The sequence below is a fragment of the Penicillium canescens genome, assembly GCF_028828765.1.
Source record: "Penicillium canescens strain IBT 15451 chromosome Unknown utg000001l_segment0_segment0, whole genome shotgun sequence".
Lineage (NCBI taxonomy): Eukaryota > Fungi > Ascomycota > Eurotiomycetes > Eurotiales > Aspergillaceae > Penicillium > Penicillium canescens.
The window spans coordinates 1148359-1162564 of record NW_026703963.1 but is presented as its reverse complement, the minus strand read 5'-3'; the positions used below and the strand labels follow the sequence as shown (position 1 = coordinate 1162564).

Genomic DNA, 14206 nt, shown 5'->3' with positions numbered 1-14206 from the left:
CATATCAAGGCAGTCAATTCAATTGATCACATACATTCACCATGGGTTCCATCGCTCCTCATGTTGCTGAACTTGATGGCTCTAACTTCAACATCACTCGCTCTACCCACCTGCGCGATGTGCCTCTCCCCGGTTCCCCTGAGGAACTGAGCCACTCCCACTGTACTGACCACATGGTCACCGTGCGATGGACCGCGGCCAAGGGCTGGGAGACTCCCGAGGTCAAACCCTACCAGAACCTCAGCATCCCCCCAACAGCCTCGGTGCTGCACTATGCCACCGAGTGCTTCGAGGGCATGAAGGTGTACCGCGGATACGACGGCAAGCTTCGTCTCTTCCGCCCCGATTGCAACGGCGAGCGTCTGAACAACAGCTCCCAGCGCTCCTCCTTGCCAGGATTCAAGTATGACGAGCTGAAGAAGCTCGTTGCCAAGCTGCTGCAGATTGACGGCCCCCGTAAGTCCCAATAGCCTCATACGCGTCGTCTAAATTATAGACAGCCGCTAACAATAAGATATAGGCTGGCTCCCTAACCCAGGCTCATTCCTGTACATCCGTCCCACTGTCATCGGCAATGGTCCCCACCTGGGTGTCCAAGTGCCAAAGGAAGCCCTCCTGTTCATCATTGCCGTCCCGTGGCCCGACTTCACCAAGATGCCGAAGGACCCCCAGCAAGCCCCCAAGAAGGGCCTGAAGCTGTTCGCCTCCTCGCCGGATACTATCCGCGCCTGGCCCGGCGGTTTCGGCTACGCCAAGCTCGGCGCCAACTACGGTCCTTCTCTGCAGGCTCACGGCCAGGCCCAGGCTCAGGGCTTCGATCAGATCCTCTGGCTGTTCGGACAGGATCGCCAGGTCACCGAGGCTGGCGCTAGTAACTTCTTCATTGTCTGGCACAATGCTGATAATGGCAAGCTGGAGCTTGTTACTGCTCCTCTGGATAACCAGCTTATTCTGCCTGGTGTAACCCGCCGCAGTGTTTTGGAGCTTGTTCGTGAAAGACTGTCTAAGGGCCCTGTTGGCCAGCTTGCGCCTCTTGAGGCTGTTGAGCGGACTTTGACTATTGGTGATATTGAGAAGGCTTCTAAGGAGGGCCGTATCGTTGAGTCTTTTGTTTCTGGCACTGCTGTGAGTTTGTCCCTATTGTTTTACTTTTGAGTTTTTCGGATTTACTGACAGGATATCCTAGTACTTCATTACCCCGGTTGCCATGATCCGCAATGAAAACACTGATATAAGCACCCTCGGTGTCAATGATGAGCCTGCTGGTTACGCTACCCTGATTAAGTCATGGCTCGAGGCCATTATGTTTGGAAAGGTAGAGCACGACTGGGCTTACACCATTGAGGAGGAGAAGCAATAGAGGAACATATATTATGTGCACATGATTTCCGATTTCCATAGACAGTTATGATTTCAAGAATGTTGTTGGGATTGGGTTATACATAGATTTCTGACTGCATTATAGAAAAAGGTCAGCCTTCCCACTTACATTGAAAGCATATATTCACGCTCATACCAGTCCTAAAAAGATCAAAGAAGTCGCAGTTCAATTTATAGGTCAGAAGAACGCAGCAGATACACTGAGAAGCTGAGGATAAAGCATCATAGGGGAATCGTATATTATTGTATATCATTAAACACCTAGGAAAGCCAGTCATCGTCCTAGCTTCGTAATTATACATGCATATCTCCATCTCCTAGATCAACAATCATAGGAGCATATTCTCCAGTCTCCTCATCCTCATCATTCTCCTCCATGTCCATCTCCACCTCCTCGCCGTCCTCCAGTTGAAGCATACCCCGGCGGAGAATGGCTTCGCGATGCAGCTCCCAATCATATTCAATCCTCAGCCATTCCTCAAGCTTGTCAAGCTCAATTTTGACCATGGAATCTTGTCTATTGCCAACAAGCTCATCAACAGATTGTCGAAGCTTCGTGAGAAGCTTGCGCAAGAACGCTCCACCATCATATCCATCAATCTCGAAAAGTCCACCATCAACATCATCACACCGCTGCAGCTGTAAAGCCAGTAACCGTAGAACCTCACTCATAAACTCGTCCCTATCGAGAATTGCCCGCCGAGAGGTGAGAATGAGCTCAAGAAGCCTCTTCCACTGCTGAAGACACGAGTAGTTCATCATAGTAAGCACCATAAGGAACGTAAGCTGCAGCTCTCCAAGTACCTGGTTCCCCCAGAAGCATCCCCAGAATACCGATCAATCAGCTCTCCCAGAGCCCAAGACCGGTCCTGCGCAGCTTCTGTCCTTTCACGCCCAACAGCACCTTCTCTCCACGTCCGCTTCAGATCAATTGGAAGAAACCCGAACTCCCGTTCCTGTTCTCCGCCTGCCTCGGGACCTTCCGTGCCTTCTGCAGGCGAGTCAACGCCAGGAATATGGTCCGCATCACGGTTAGCTGTAGAGGCAGACGTCAACACCCATCGCGGATGACCATCAACATCCACCTCAGGATCCCCAAAAACGCGCGATAACAGGACCGGTGAGATTCGATCCGTCAACCCAAACCAATCCCTCCGTCCATTCTCCTCAGTCTCCTCATCATCCTCAACCTGAGCCGCGGACTGAGCCAAAACCGGTTCCTGATCATTATCTTGACCGTCATCTCGGTCTTCACTCTTCTCGGCCTCATATTTCGACTTAACAAGCATAGACCTCGAAATCCGACTCCGATACCGAAACAGACCCCCACTCTGCCAAACAGCACCCAGATTAGCCTTGTAGCGCATAGCTTCCTGCCGAACAGAATCGCTCTCTCCATTCAGCGAAAGCAAAGATTCGGATTTGGCACTCCATTTCCAAATGTATATTTCCGGCGCGAGATGGTTCTGCCGCTGTGTTTGGCTTTGCGGTACAAGTCCTGTATCATTGCGTCCTTTGCCTGCAGTGTTTATGTCGCCGATATAGAACCATGCGCCGCTGCGGAGGGAGAGGGTTTCTGTTGCGCCTGTGTAGAGGAAGTGCCAGCCTGGGGGAGGTCGCGGATGCCGTGGAAGTTTGCGGTTGAGGTGAAGGTTATCAGGTCGATGCCGACCAGGGTTTTGGGGGGAGGTCTGGGAGGAGGATTGTCGGTGTCGGTTTGTGAGTTGTCATTTTGGTGTCTTGGTGGATTGAGCTCGAGGTTGGCAGGTTCAGTCTGCTGGGAGCTGATTATGACGCGCTGGTTGGCGCTTGGTGTTGCGCTTCAGAATTTGAGCGGCTCGAGATTGCGGGGTTTGATCTTAGGTCCGGAGACGCCGGCTTAAGCTAGCAATTGGTTTCTGAAATACAATTGGGTTTCATAAAGTTGGAATAGATGCGAGTGGAATCTAGACAGCGGGTGGAAGGTAGGTGACTAGGACTGACGTGAAGCTCATCTCCAAAGACTTATCGACCCCGCCAGAGCTCCCCACAGGGCCTCGGAGAAAACTTCATATTATAATTCAAGACTACACTACAACAAGGCTCATATAGAGCTTACTGGAAAGCATAATATATAGGTCAAGATATTGATTCAGATGCCAAAGACTACCTAATACAACACCCAAACCCAAGGGTAAAATTTTCAGCGTATGAAAAAAATTGAAGACCAGGCGATCAATGCCGTTCTTCGCGTTTATTCCATCCACAGATGCGAGAGAAGCCCGCAAATAGCCTCCAATCCAGCCAAGCAATGAACTTGCAAGGGGAAAAGAAAGACCCAAGCTGCAAGCGCACAAGCTTACAGACGGCGACCACGGCGACCACCCTTGCGACGAGTAGAGTCGGAAGGAGTGGGGGTGACGTCCTCGATACGGCCAATGCGCATACCGGAACGAGCAAGGGCACGGAGAGCGGACTGGGCACCGGGGCCGGGGGTCTTGGTGCCGTTACCACCAGTGGCACGGATCTTGATGTGGAGGGCGTTGATGCCGAGCTCCTTGCAGCGGACAGCGACGTCCTGAGCAGCCAGCATGGCGGCGTAGGGGAGGACTCGTCACGGTCAGCCTTGACCTTCATACCACCGGTGACACGGCAGATGGTTTCGCGACCGCTGTAAGCCAAGAATTGTCAGTCCGTTGTTCTTTGTTGCATGACGCTCTGTCGCGCTCGATTCCAACTTGCTTGGCTGGGTCGATTGCGAATGATTTTGATTCGAGGGTTACTCACGAGAGATCGGTAACGTGAACGAAGGTATCGTTGAAGGAGGCGAAGATACGGGCAACGCCGAAAACGAGCTTGCCTGTTCATCGTTAGTACCTGTCCGACTCTCTCAAACTGTTGAACATACCATCACCGGCGAGGGGGCCGAGGGAGACGTTCTCCTTGGCGGCAGCGGGAGCCTTCTTGCTGGGAGCCATTGCGACGGTTGGTGGTTAGTGGATGGAATACGGAACAGAGAAGAGAAGATCAAAATTCGATCCCACTTAGAGGGAAAAAGTGGATGTGTGCCCTAGCGTGAGTCTCGGTCTGTGATTGGTCATGACCAAGCGAGTTAATGCCTGATATCCCAGGTCGCAACCGTTACGGGCTGAAGTCGGCCCGGCGGGCGGTGAGTCACTAGCTTGGTTGCCTATTTAAAATTTTCTTTCTCCCATTCCAAATGTCTTCAGCATTGCAATTGATATTCTCAAACTCGAGTGATAAAGCTCCGAGCTTGTGATTCAAATTGATCACGCTTGCGTAACAAGTACCAGCTGTGAGACTGCGCAGAGACTGCAGCCCGGAATGGGTCGCACCAAGGAAGATGCCACCATCGGCATCATCGGCATGGGTGATATGGGCAAGATGTATGCCAATCGCCTGAGTGCTGCTGGATGGAGGTAATTGGACATATCCCCCTGTTACGTCAACAATACGGGGCCAAAGATGCTTCAGGTAAGCTTTGTCTTTTTTCACCCTTGTCTTTTCACACCACCCCCTTTCGAATGATGACTAGAGTGCATTTGGCTCGAGCATGGCTTGGTTGTCACTATTTCACCATTCTGGTTGATAGTAAACCGCCCTGCTGTCGATGATGTAACAACCACGCTACCTTACTTTTTATGTCTGATCCTACTCAACTTCACTCTTATTGCTTTCACTCATGCTATGGTTTTGAAACTTTACTAACAAGTGAAAAGTCTTCTAGATTCGCATCGGGCTACTGATCACTAACCTCTAGAAATGAATTTACTAACATGGGTATTTGATGTCAAGGATAAACGCGTGTGACAGACCTGAGAATTATGAATCTTTAAAACAAGAGTTCGCTTCTCAAGTACGTCCCTCGGCCGGGGTTATAACGCTCAGAAGCTCATCGTATATAGCAAGGAGTCACCATATTCCCAAATGGCCATCTCGTTTCAAGAATTAGCGATTTCATTGTGTACAGTGTAGAGGCTGGAGTCATCGACAAGGTCGTGGCACAGTACGGACCATGTATGTGTCGAACCAGAGCAACTGGTCTCTTCCCAGCCCAAGCCCAAGTACATTCTGACTCGGAATCAAGCAACCAAACTCGGTGCCATCGTTGGAGGTCAAACGTCCTGCAAGGCTCCGGAGCTTGCTGCATTCGACAAACACCTCCCTGCTGATGTAGAGATCGTATCCTGCCACTCGCTGCACGGCCCCAAAGTCAACACGCAGGGTCAACCTCTGGTATGGTTGCGTCGCATGTTCTATTCTCGACCAGCCCAAATGTCCGTTAGTAACACCGTGATATAGGTTCTGATCCAACACCGCGCCTCGGACGAAAGCCTCAAATTCGTTGAACACATCCTCTCCTCGTTCGGATCGAAGCATGTCTATCTCACCGGTGAGATGCATGACCGTATCACCGCCGATACGCAGGCCGTCACCCACGCCGCCTTCTTGAGTATGGGAACCGCATGGCAGGCAAACAACCAATTTCCGTGGGAGCATGGACGCTGGGTCGGCGGCATCGAGAACGTCAAGATCAACATCACATTGCGCATCTACTCCAACAAGTGGCACGTCTATGCTGGACTAGCCATTCTCAACCCGGCGGCTAAGCAGCAGATCCGACAGTACGCAGAGTCGGTCACCGAATTGTACAAACTCATGATTGGAGGACACCGGGAAGAGCTCAAGCGTCGAGTGAAGGCTGCAGGTGCTTCGGTGTTCAAAGCCGGCACTGAAGGACAGGATTTGCTGTTGAAAGATGAGGTCTTAGACCAATTCTCTCTATCTAACCGGCCGCGCGAGAAGTCACCACCGAACAGCCATCTCAGCTTGCTTGCTATTGTTGACTGTTGGTCGAAGCTGGGCATCGTCCCGTATGACCATATGATCTGTTCCACGCCGGTATGGTCGTTCATGGAGATGTCATTCCCAATTATAATTGGACTAATGTTTTGCAGCTTTTCCGTCTTTGGTTGGGTGTGACAGAATACTTGTTCCGGAATGACGACCTTCTCAACGAGGCCCTGGACACTGCCATCGACGACACCACTTTCCGTTCTGATGATCTGGAGTTCACGTTCGCTGCACGGGTTTGTTCTGCACCATCTCTGCGCCTCTGCCGGGGTCAAAGTAGAAGACTTGATACTAACCTTTGTTTAAATTTCAGGCATGGTCCGACTGTGTTTCCTTCGGCGACTTCGAGTCTTACCGTCACCGGTTTGAGCGCATTGCAGAGTACTTCGCGCCGCGTTTCCCTGAGGCTGCCACTCTTGGCAACCAGATGATGAAGACCATCCTGGAAAAAACCACCTCCAACAAGTAATGAAATGATGAGGATGTATGATATTCTTGCGATTGCATTGTTTCGGTGTAAGGTAAGGCCGAGGTTCTTTCAAGTTCAGGGCTGGGGAATTGGTTTGAGATATGTGATTTTATGCTGCAACAAACCTTTGTCTTTGACTCCGTATATCCAAGTATGATCTTAATTCAGTAGACACCAGGCAATAAACAATATGCCGTGGATTGCTTAGCCGTTGTCTTCACGTGCCCACCCGGGGATAAGATACCTTAGTCATCATCGTTTCTCTCGAGAGATCAGACTGAACCGAGTATCGTTAGTAAGAGCAGTTGACGATTACTGCTGTGTTGATTCAAGTTCGCTTTCCCACCTGTCATTGCTGCTTGATCAGCTGGCATGATCGTGGCCTTCTTCTGATCATCAGTGCGACCCGTGACTGCGCCCCTCCCTTACGCTTCCCCATACTGGAACCCTTGCTCCGCTCCCTTTGAAAGAAGCAACTTCAATGCAGATATACACCACCGGACACACTTGCGATAGGTGAAAGCGAAGCCCGCGCGGCTAAATGGAGCTTCATGGCTTCCGGGCACAACTCAGCATTCTCCGCGTCGACCCAGCATCGCGCTTTGGTGGATGGACGCTCTTCACTCAGCCAAGATGACAACTCAGCAAACGGTAGCTGGAATGATGGCACCCCACGTACTGGGAGGATTGGGAGGTCTGAGTCTGGAGGTAGCAGCAATATGGGCGGACGAGGGTCGTTGGCACCCTCGTTTGGCGGGCCAGGCAGCTTCAGTGCGGAGCTCAAGAGCATGCACTCCCGCAGTGTCACACCCCGGCCGGATGGCCAATATAACAGACGTGCCAGCAGATCAATTGGCGAGGAGGACCTACACACTACAGAAGAGCGCCAGGCTTTCCTGCGGGGCAAAATCGCGAAGGAGACCAAGATTAAGACCGGAACTGAGAACATGCTAGAGGCATTACTATCCAAACCTCTGAAACAAACCAAGGACCAACGAATCAAGGTGGAGTCGGAGCTGAGCTCTTCCAACCGCAAACTGGTCGAATTGCAGCATGAACTGGAAGAGGAACTTTTACGTGCGCAGGCGCCGGCCTCGTCCCCCCAACGCAGCAGCCGCCTTTCTGGTCTCTTCCGGGGCAGTCCCATGCGTTCACCGTCTCGCAACAAAGACACTGGTGGGTCAGTGGATGGAGACTATCAAGAATATGGAGAGGCGGATATGGAATCGCCGACATACGTGCTTTCGGAGACGCTACAGGCGCTGGAGATCGAAGGAATGTCCCCTGATTTCTATGTTGAACGTGCCAATAGCCTAGTTGAGCTATTCAGACGACACCCTACCTTAAAGTATGACCTCGCCTGGCCTGTCTTTGGCCTCCGAGTTCAGGTGATGCTTCTGAGTGACAGCAAAGAGGTAGTAGCTGCTGGCTATCGATTGACACGGTACGCTATTGCGGACCGTAAGTCTTTGCAGACAATCCGATCGTTGCATACCGATGAGCTTGTGATACTGTCCCTCGTCAAGGAAAGCAAAGCAAGCATTGAAAGGGAACAAGCTTTGAAGTTCGTGAGAGGCTTCCTGGATGTCAAAGACGGCGTACGAGAGATTTCACGCGCCATTGTGCGGACTATCGTTGCTGTTGCCGAGCACCATGAAGATCGTCTCCGGAGCATCTCGATCATGACCCTGGCCGAGATATTGGTCAAAGATCCCGAACTGGTCGCTTCGGCTGGTGGGTTCGCTGCCCTACACGATGCGCTGGCAGAAGGGACCTTTGGCGCTTCAGAGAGTCTGATCTCAAGTTTCCTGCATGTGGTGGACACGCCGCGCAGCAGAAAGTTCCTGCAAGGATCTGAATTGGAAGCCGTGCTCACACCTTTCACTGATTCATTATCAGATTCACTGCGTAGTGGACGGTTAAAGACTGCAGCCCGGGCAATTTCGGCGATGCTGAAGACTTGGCCGGGACTGGTCATTCTTGCAAGGCATGACTCGCAACCGTTGCGTTCTCTCCTCGACTCTCTTCACTATGATGATCCCACAGCCCGAGACCTGATCATGGAACTATTATTTGACGCTCTGCGGATCAAGCCTCCATCCTGGTCATCATCTTTCCTTGCCGGTAGGAGACTCACAACTTATGGCAGAGTCTCTAACTTGCGCTCTGATACCGAGTCAAGGGTTTCCCGTACCTTCAATGACACCAATAGCAACAGGTTTGACCTTACAGCCCACTTCTCTACCCTTATCTTGGCTGGCTTGGTTGAGGCAGGGCTTGCAAAGACCCTCTCCGATGTCATTGAGGATGAATCGGATCTTTCTCTCAGACGCAAGGCAACCCTACTATTAACAGAGGTGCTCAAGCTTGCGCATCATTCCCTCCCACAATCTGTCAGCGCTAAGCTACAAGTGCTTCCTCATCTGATTCCGCCAGCCGTCAACTTTGACGTTGACAACCACGACCTTTCAACCACAACAATTTTCCAAATCGAAAGTATCAACCGAACACTGGCTCGTTCCGGCGGATATCCCAGTGGACAGGGCCGATACAACATGGAGTCTGATTTATCAACTTCTCTACTTCCCGGCGAACAAGGGAAGGACAAACTAAGCCCTGCCATGGACGAGACCCAGTTCCGCAATGCCATTCTAGAGACCCACGTTCTCAACACCGTGAATTATACGAAGTGGAAATGGGATCTGATCCACCGTCTGGTTGAGGGCCCTCTCACAAATTCGAAGCGAATGGACGAGGCAATCAAAGGATCCAAGTTCATGAAACGACTCATTGGATTCTATCGACCTTTCAAGTACCGATTTGCCATGATTCCAAACACAAAGCCGAACCAGCGTTATGTCCGAACTGGCTGCGTCCTCATGCGCACTCTGGTCATGACCCCCGAGGGTACCAAATATCTGGCGGAGAACAAATTCCTCCGTCAGGTTGCAGAGTGTCTAGCTCAGCTGGATCGCATGAGTGGGCTGACCTCTACTTCGCCACTTTTTTCCCAAAAGCAAATGGCATCTACATTGAGTGGAGGTTACTTCGCGATGTTGGGAACCCTAAGTGGTGATGTGAACGGGTTGCTCATGATGGAGCGCTGGCACATGCTCAACATGTTCTATCATATCATTGAGCTGCGAGATCGCAATGATCTCATCCAGACATTGCTAGGGAATATGGACTACAGCCGAGAGAGTCACCTCCGGGTCATGCTTTCCAAAGCCCTGACGATTGGCTCCAAGGAAATTCGGATCTTCGCAACCAGACTTCTCCGCAAGTATGCGGTCGGCGATGTCTCATTATCACCTCATGTGGCGATCGGAAATGCGGAATGGGTGGTCAAACTTCTTGTGACCCAGCTCTACGACCCCGAAGTCACAGTCTGCCAGGTCGCTGTCAAGATCCTGGAAGAGGCGTGTAACCAACGGGATTACCTCGAATTCGTGGTCAAGTGCCGGCCATCTCTCGATCACCTTGGTGAAATTGGCGCGCCGCTATTACTCCGGTTCCTGTCGACTTCAGTGGGCTACCACTATCTGGACGGCCTCGATTATATAACACAAGAAATGGACGACTGGTTCCTCGGCCGCAACGATACCTATGTTGGTCTCGTTGAGGCTGCACTCTCCCGGGCTTATGTTGAACAACCTCGACGGGGTAGCCTTGCTCCCGAAGATCTGGTGGACCTCCAGGATATTGGATTGGTACCACCGCATTTCTATCGAGAACTTGCACGCACCGCCGAGGGTTGCAAGCTGCTAGAACAGTCGGGCCATTTCAACGAATTTGCCTGGACAATTCGCGATTTCAGACTGGATGAGGAAGAGAACGAAATGCTCCTCAAGGCTAAGGGATGTCTCTGGGCTGTCGGCAATGTCGGTTCAATGGAACTCGGGGCGCCATTCCTAGATGCCGAGATTGTCGAACGAATCGTGGAGATAGCAACAAGTGCAGGAGTCCTCACCATGCGAGGTACTGCCTTCTTCGTTCTAGGCTTGATCTCCCGCAGCCGACATGGACTTAAAGTCCTACAGGGACTAGGCTGGGATTCTGGCGTGGATCAAAAGGGAGACTCGCTAGGTCTTTGTCTTCCTACCGATTTCCGGAAGCTATTTTTGGTGCGTATTATATTCTATCTCATTCAGCTCGTCGTACTTATTTGTTTAGATTTCTTTCCCGGGTTACAATTCAGAATCGAAACGCACTCCCCGAGAGAAGCTCAAGGAGGCTACCACGGACCCTGACCCTGTCAATCAGAAGATCCTCAAGTTGATCGTCGACATGGGCAATACCGTGCTCTCCAAACGAGCCGCGTCAGATCTTCATGGGTACGTTTGCAATTTACTTAGCCGGTCTTCTTACGTCTACTCACCATCCCAGCTTGAAATCCAAACAACCCGAGCGATTCCACCAAGCCCATCTCTTCCGAAAAACTCTTTGCATCCTAGAAAGTCACCATTTCAGATTACCAGCTCGACGATTTGCCCTGGACTTATTCGACAAGCGTGTTCTGCGTCGAATCGTCCTCGACGAAGATACGGACTCGGATTCAGACTCTTCGGCTAATTCCAACTCTGAATGAACCTCATGAACGCTCTTTACTGCGGCTTTTTGTCTTGCTAATATACCCTGCACGATGGCTGATCGGGTGTTTGGCTTTTTGCACTCTGAGCGATGATTTATGCATGTCCAATCTATGAATTTCAAACTGCTAGAAACTTTGAGTATTTTGTTATGCCTATATGGCATGGCGCAGAAGCAATTGAATGAGATACGGTTCACAATAAATACATGTGCTCTTTTAGTAGAGATCCAACTTATAGCCGAAGTTGTCGTTGACATATGTGGCGTCCAACCTCGGCCAGATCAGATCAGATTATCTAAAGGTGACCCGCCCCGATAACCACCCAAGCTCCACGACACCTCTCAAAGAGCCGATGCACTAGCACCAGCTCAGCCATTTCGAATACGATATCGCCATTTCCCCTCTGCAATGGAAGATGCAGCAGAGTCCGGGTCCCCAACACCGCCGCACCAGAACCCCATGCCGACCGCAATGGAGAGCTCGGACATCTCCAGCTCCGAAGAGCATGATCATGCGCCCAGCGGCACAACAGATGAACCTCACCTCGTCGTTCGCCTGATTCAATGTCATCACTGCGCCCGCCCCTTGCGCACCCCGCTCCGACTTCCATGCGGCAATACCGTGTGTCGGGAATGTTTACCCCCGGTCCGACAGCGGACTGGTATTACATACCCCGTGGCTGAGGGGAGGGAGCAGGGGTTTACATGTTACTGGGAAGGGACTGACAGGTGTGTTGGGGAGCATTGTGTTGGGGATTGTGGTGTTGATGTTCTGCTTGGGAAGTTGGTGGGTGTTTTTGGGGATGTACTGGCCGGGCCAGAGGACAACATCTCTCAAATCGGGTCAAATAATGACGGTCGAAGGGTCCTATGGAGGTCCAGTGAGAAGGGTCGGGTTGAAAGCGCAAAGCTGAAGCGGCGTGGGTGGCTAGAGGGCATTTATGCATTGGCACTGGAAGGTCGGTTTCTTTCTGATGCCTCCGAGGTGGTCTATGAAGATCCCCAGGGTTCGGACGGAAGTGCAGAATCGCGAGATCTCGTTCAATATCAAGCATTGCGGGACAGCCTACGTGCCGAGCTTGACTGCCAGGTCTGCTATGCGCTCATTCTGGACCCGATTACTACTCCCTGCGGTCACACCTTCTGCCAGAAATGTGTCGTGCGAGTACTGGACCATACAGATCTGTGTCCGATATGTCGCCGAAAGCTTGGCATGCCAACTTCCTTGAAAGAAGAGCCTATGAACAGGACCATAACCCACCTGATCGATCAGTTCTTCCATGAACAGATCGCAACTCGGCGGGAAACTGTCGCCCAGGATGAGATGGGCACGGATTACGAGAAGAATCTACCACTGTTCGTGTGTACGCTGTCGTTCCCTACGATGCCTACTTTCCTTCATGTCTTCGAGGGTCGGTACAGACTTATGATTCGACGGGTTGTCGAAAATGGAAATGGAAAGTTCGGTATGGTCATGGTAAACCGCCGTGGCCGGACGCAGCCAGGGCAGCTGGAGAATGTCCCTTTCATGCAGTACGGGACACTGTTAATGATCGAACGCTATGAGTTGCTTCCAGATGGCCGCAGCCTCGTGGTGGCTACAGGCATTTCGCGGTTCAAAATTCTAGAATCTTCAATGCTCGATGGATATCATGTTGCCAGAACAGAGCGCGTGGATGATATCTCGTTGGCGGAAGAAGAGCGGCTCGAGTCCATGGAAACTTCGGCAGCAAGTACAGAGCTCTCGTCAGAAGGCAGTGCTCCTGAGCCTTCATTGGATTCTATGTCAACTCAGCAGCTCCTCCTATTAGCAAGAGAATTTCTCACAAACCAACGCAGATCAGGTGCACCTTGGCTGCATCCGCGTGTCATGTTAGCATATGGACCCATTCCCACAGATGCATCCCGCTTTCCTTGGTGGTTTGCCAGTATCTTGCCTATCTCCGAGGAAGAGAAGTATCAAATCCTCTCTGCAACCAGCGTTCGTGAGAGATTGAAGGTCTCGGCAAAATGGGCGAGGCAACTCGAAGCTCGGGACTGGTGGGTTCAGCAGCTGCCCTCGATTTTCGCTTCTTGATTCTGATACTTCTACACAGGTCGACTCGTTCATCGCTATACTCTGTCTTGTGACTATCCGTTCCCCTCCTCATATTCTGCATAATCCCTCTAGTATTGAGGCCATTGTCAGCATTACTCACTTCTGTCTCACCGAATGTCTTTACGTCGTTCACGCCATTCTCCTTATCGATTTCTGTCTCTTTTGGTGATTCGGGACTGTCCACCTTTGAAAGTGGCTCACACATGCCTAATCATCACGACTATCCCCGCGAGATTGGTCAGCAAGAGCAGAAAGACGAAACATACGTTCCACAAGCATTTGTCATTGGTGCGTTCATGGCCATATTCTTTGCCCAGGTTGGTGTGAATTTCTTGCAGGTTGTGAGAACGGGAAGGCGCAGACGGCGTGTTCTGGAAATGCAGTTTCCACAGCCCTTGCCCCAGCGAAATCAAAATCGAGGTGCAACTAGAGGCACTGGGGTTGATACCAACGCCGGGGAACAAAATGTAGGACCACCTACCCCGGGGACTGCTGCCGCTGAATAGCCTCCAAATCTGGGATGATTTGATCCCTAAAAGTCATCAAAATCGGCACTTTCGTTAATACTGCCATATGACAAGCACTTATATCCCATTTTTCAACGAACTGATACGATCTTTTGTCTGTTATCTTTATCATCATACCTATGGCAATCTATTCATGGCTGCCATGTACATATCGCTAATCAATTACCGCAATATCAATCTCTATGTCCATAAGAAGTCAGAGCCCTCGATTGCTCATTCGCGCCTGGTTCTGCTAGAAAGGGCTACAAGGAACTATTCTGCAACTTGCAATAATCCATACTCAAAGTG

At 51.1% G+C, this 14206-nt stretch overlaps 5 protein-coding genes across 5 annotated transcripts; 4 read left to right on the top strand and 1 right to left on the bottom strand.

Moving 5' to 3' along the window:
- Positions 1 to 41: 41 nt before the first annotated feature.
- Positions 42 to 1360, top strand: N7446_000437 (branched-chain amino acid aminotransferase, cytosolic; the record flags this gene model as incomplete). Its single annotated transcript, XM_058509204.1, has 3 exons — positions 42 to 456; positions 521 to 1125; positions 1187 to 1360. The coding sequence occupies 3 exons, from the start codon at positions 42 to 44 to the stop codon at positions 1358 to 1360; spliced, it is 1194 nt and encodes a 397-aa protein (XP_058378183.1).
- Positions 1361 to 1674: 314 nt separating this feature from the next.
- N7446_000436 (40S ribosomal uS11 domain-containing protein) lies at positions 1675 to 4380 on the bottom strand (the record flags this gene model as incomplete). The annotated part of the gene is made up of 7 exons (XM_058509203.1): positions 4268 to 4380; positions 4147 to 4219; positions 3999 to 4030; positions 3723 to 3969; positions 2929 to 3200; positions 2185 to 2878; positions 1675 to 2107 (listed from the first exon to the last, which is right to left on the bottom strand). Exons 1-7 carry the CDS (start codon positions 4335 to 4337, stop codon positions 1675 to 1677), a joined length of 1821 nt encoding a protein of 606 aa, XP_058378182.1. The 5' UTR covers positions 4338 to 4380.
- A 324-nt stretch (positions 4381 to 4704) lies between these two features.
- On the top strand, positions 4705 to 6703 carry N7446_000435 (prephenate dehydrogenase (NADP(+)); the record flags this gene model as incomplete). Its single annotated transcript, XM_058509202.1, has 7 exons — positions 4705 to 4799; positions 5176 to 5236; positions 5286 to 5397; positions 5468 to 5616; positions 5683 to 6282; positions 6339 to 6470; positions 6548 to 6703. The coding sequence occupies 7 exons, from the start codon at positions 4705 to 4707 to the stop codon at positions 6701 to 6703; spliced, it is 1305 nt and encodes a 434-aa protein (XP_058378181.1).
- Positions 6704 to 7254: 551 nt separating this feature from the next.
- On the top strand, positions 7255 to 11291 carry N7446_000434 (putative cytosolic regulator Pianissimo; the record flags this gene model as incomplete). Its single annotated transcript, XM_058509201.1, has 3 exons — positions 7255 to 10827; positions 10877 to 11037; positions 11090 to 11291. The coding sequence occupies 3 exons, from the start codon at positions 7255 to 7257 to the stop codon at positions 11289 to 11291; spliced, it is 3936 nt and encodes a 1311-aa protein (XP_058378180.1).
- A 411-nt stretch (positions 11292 to 11702) lies between these two features.
- On the top strand, positions 11703 to 13423 carry N7446_000433 (uncharacterized protein; the record flags this gene model as incomplete). The annotated part of the gene is made up of 2 exons (XM_058509200.1): positions 11703 to 13333; positions 13390 to 13423. The coding sequence occupies 2 exons, from the start codon at positions 11703 to 11705 to the stop codon at positions 13421 to 13423; spliced, it is 1665 nt and encodes a 554-aa protein (XP_058378179.1).
- Positions 13424 to 14206: the final 783 nt, after the last annotated feature.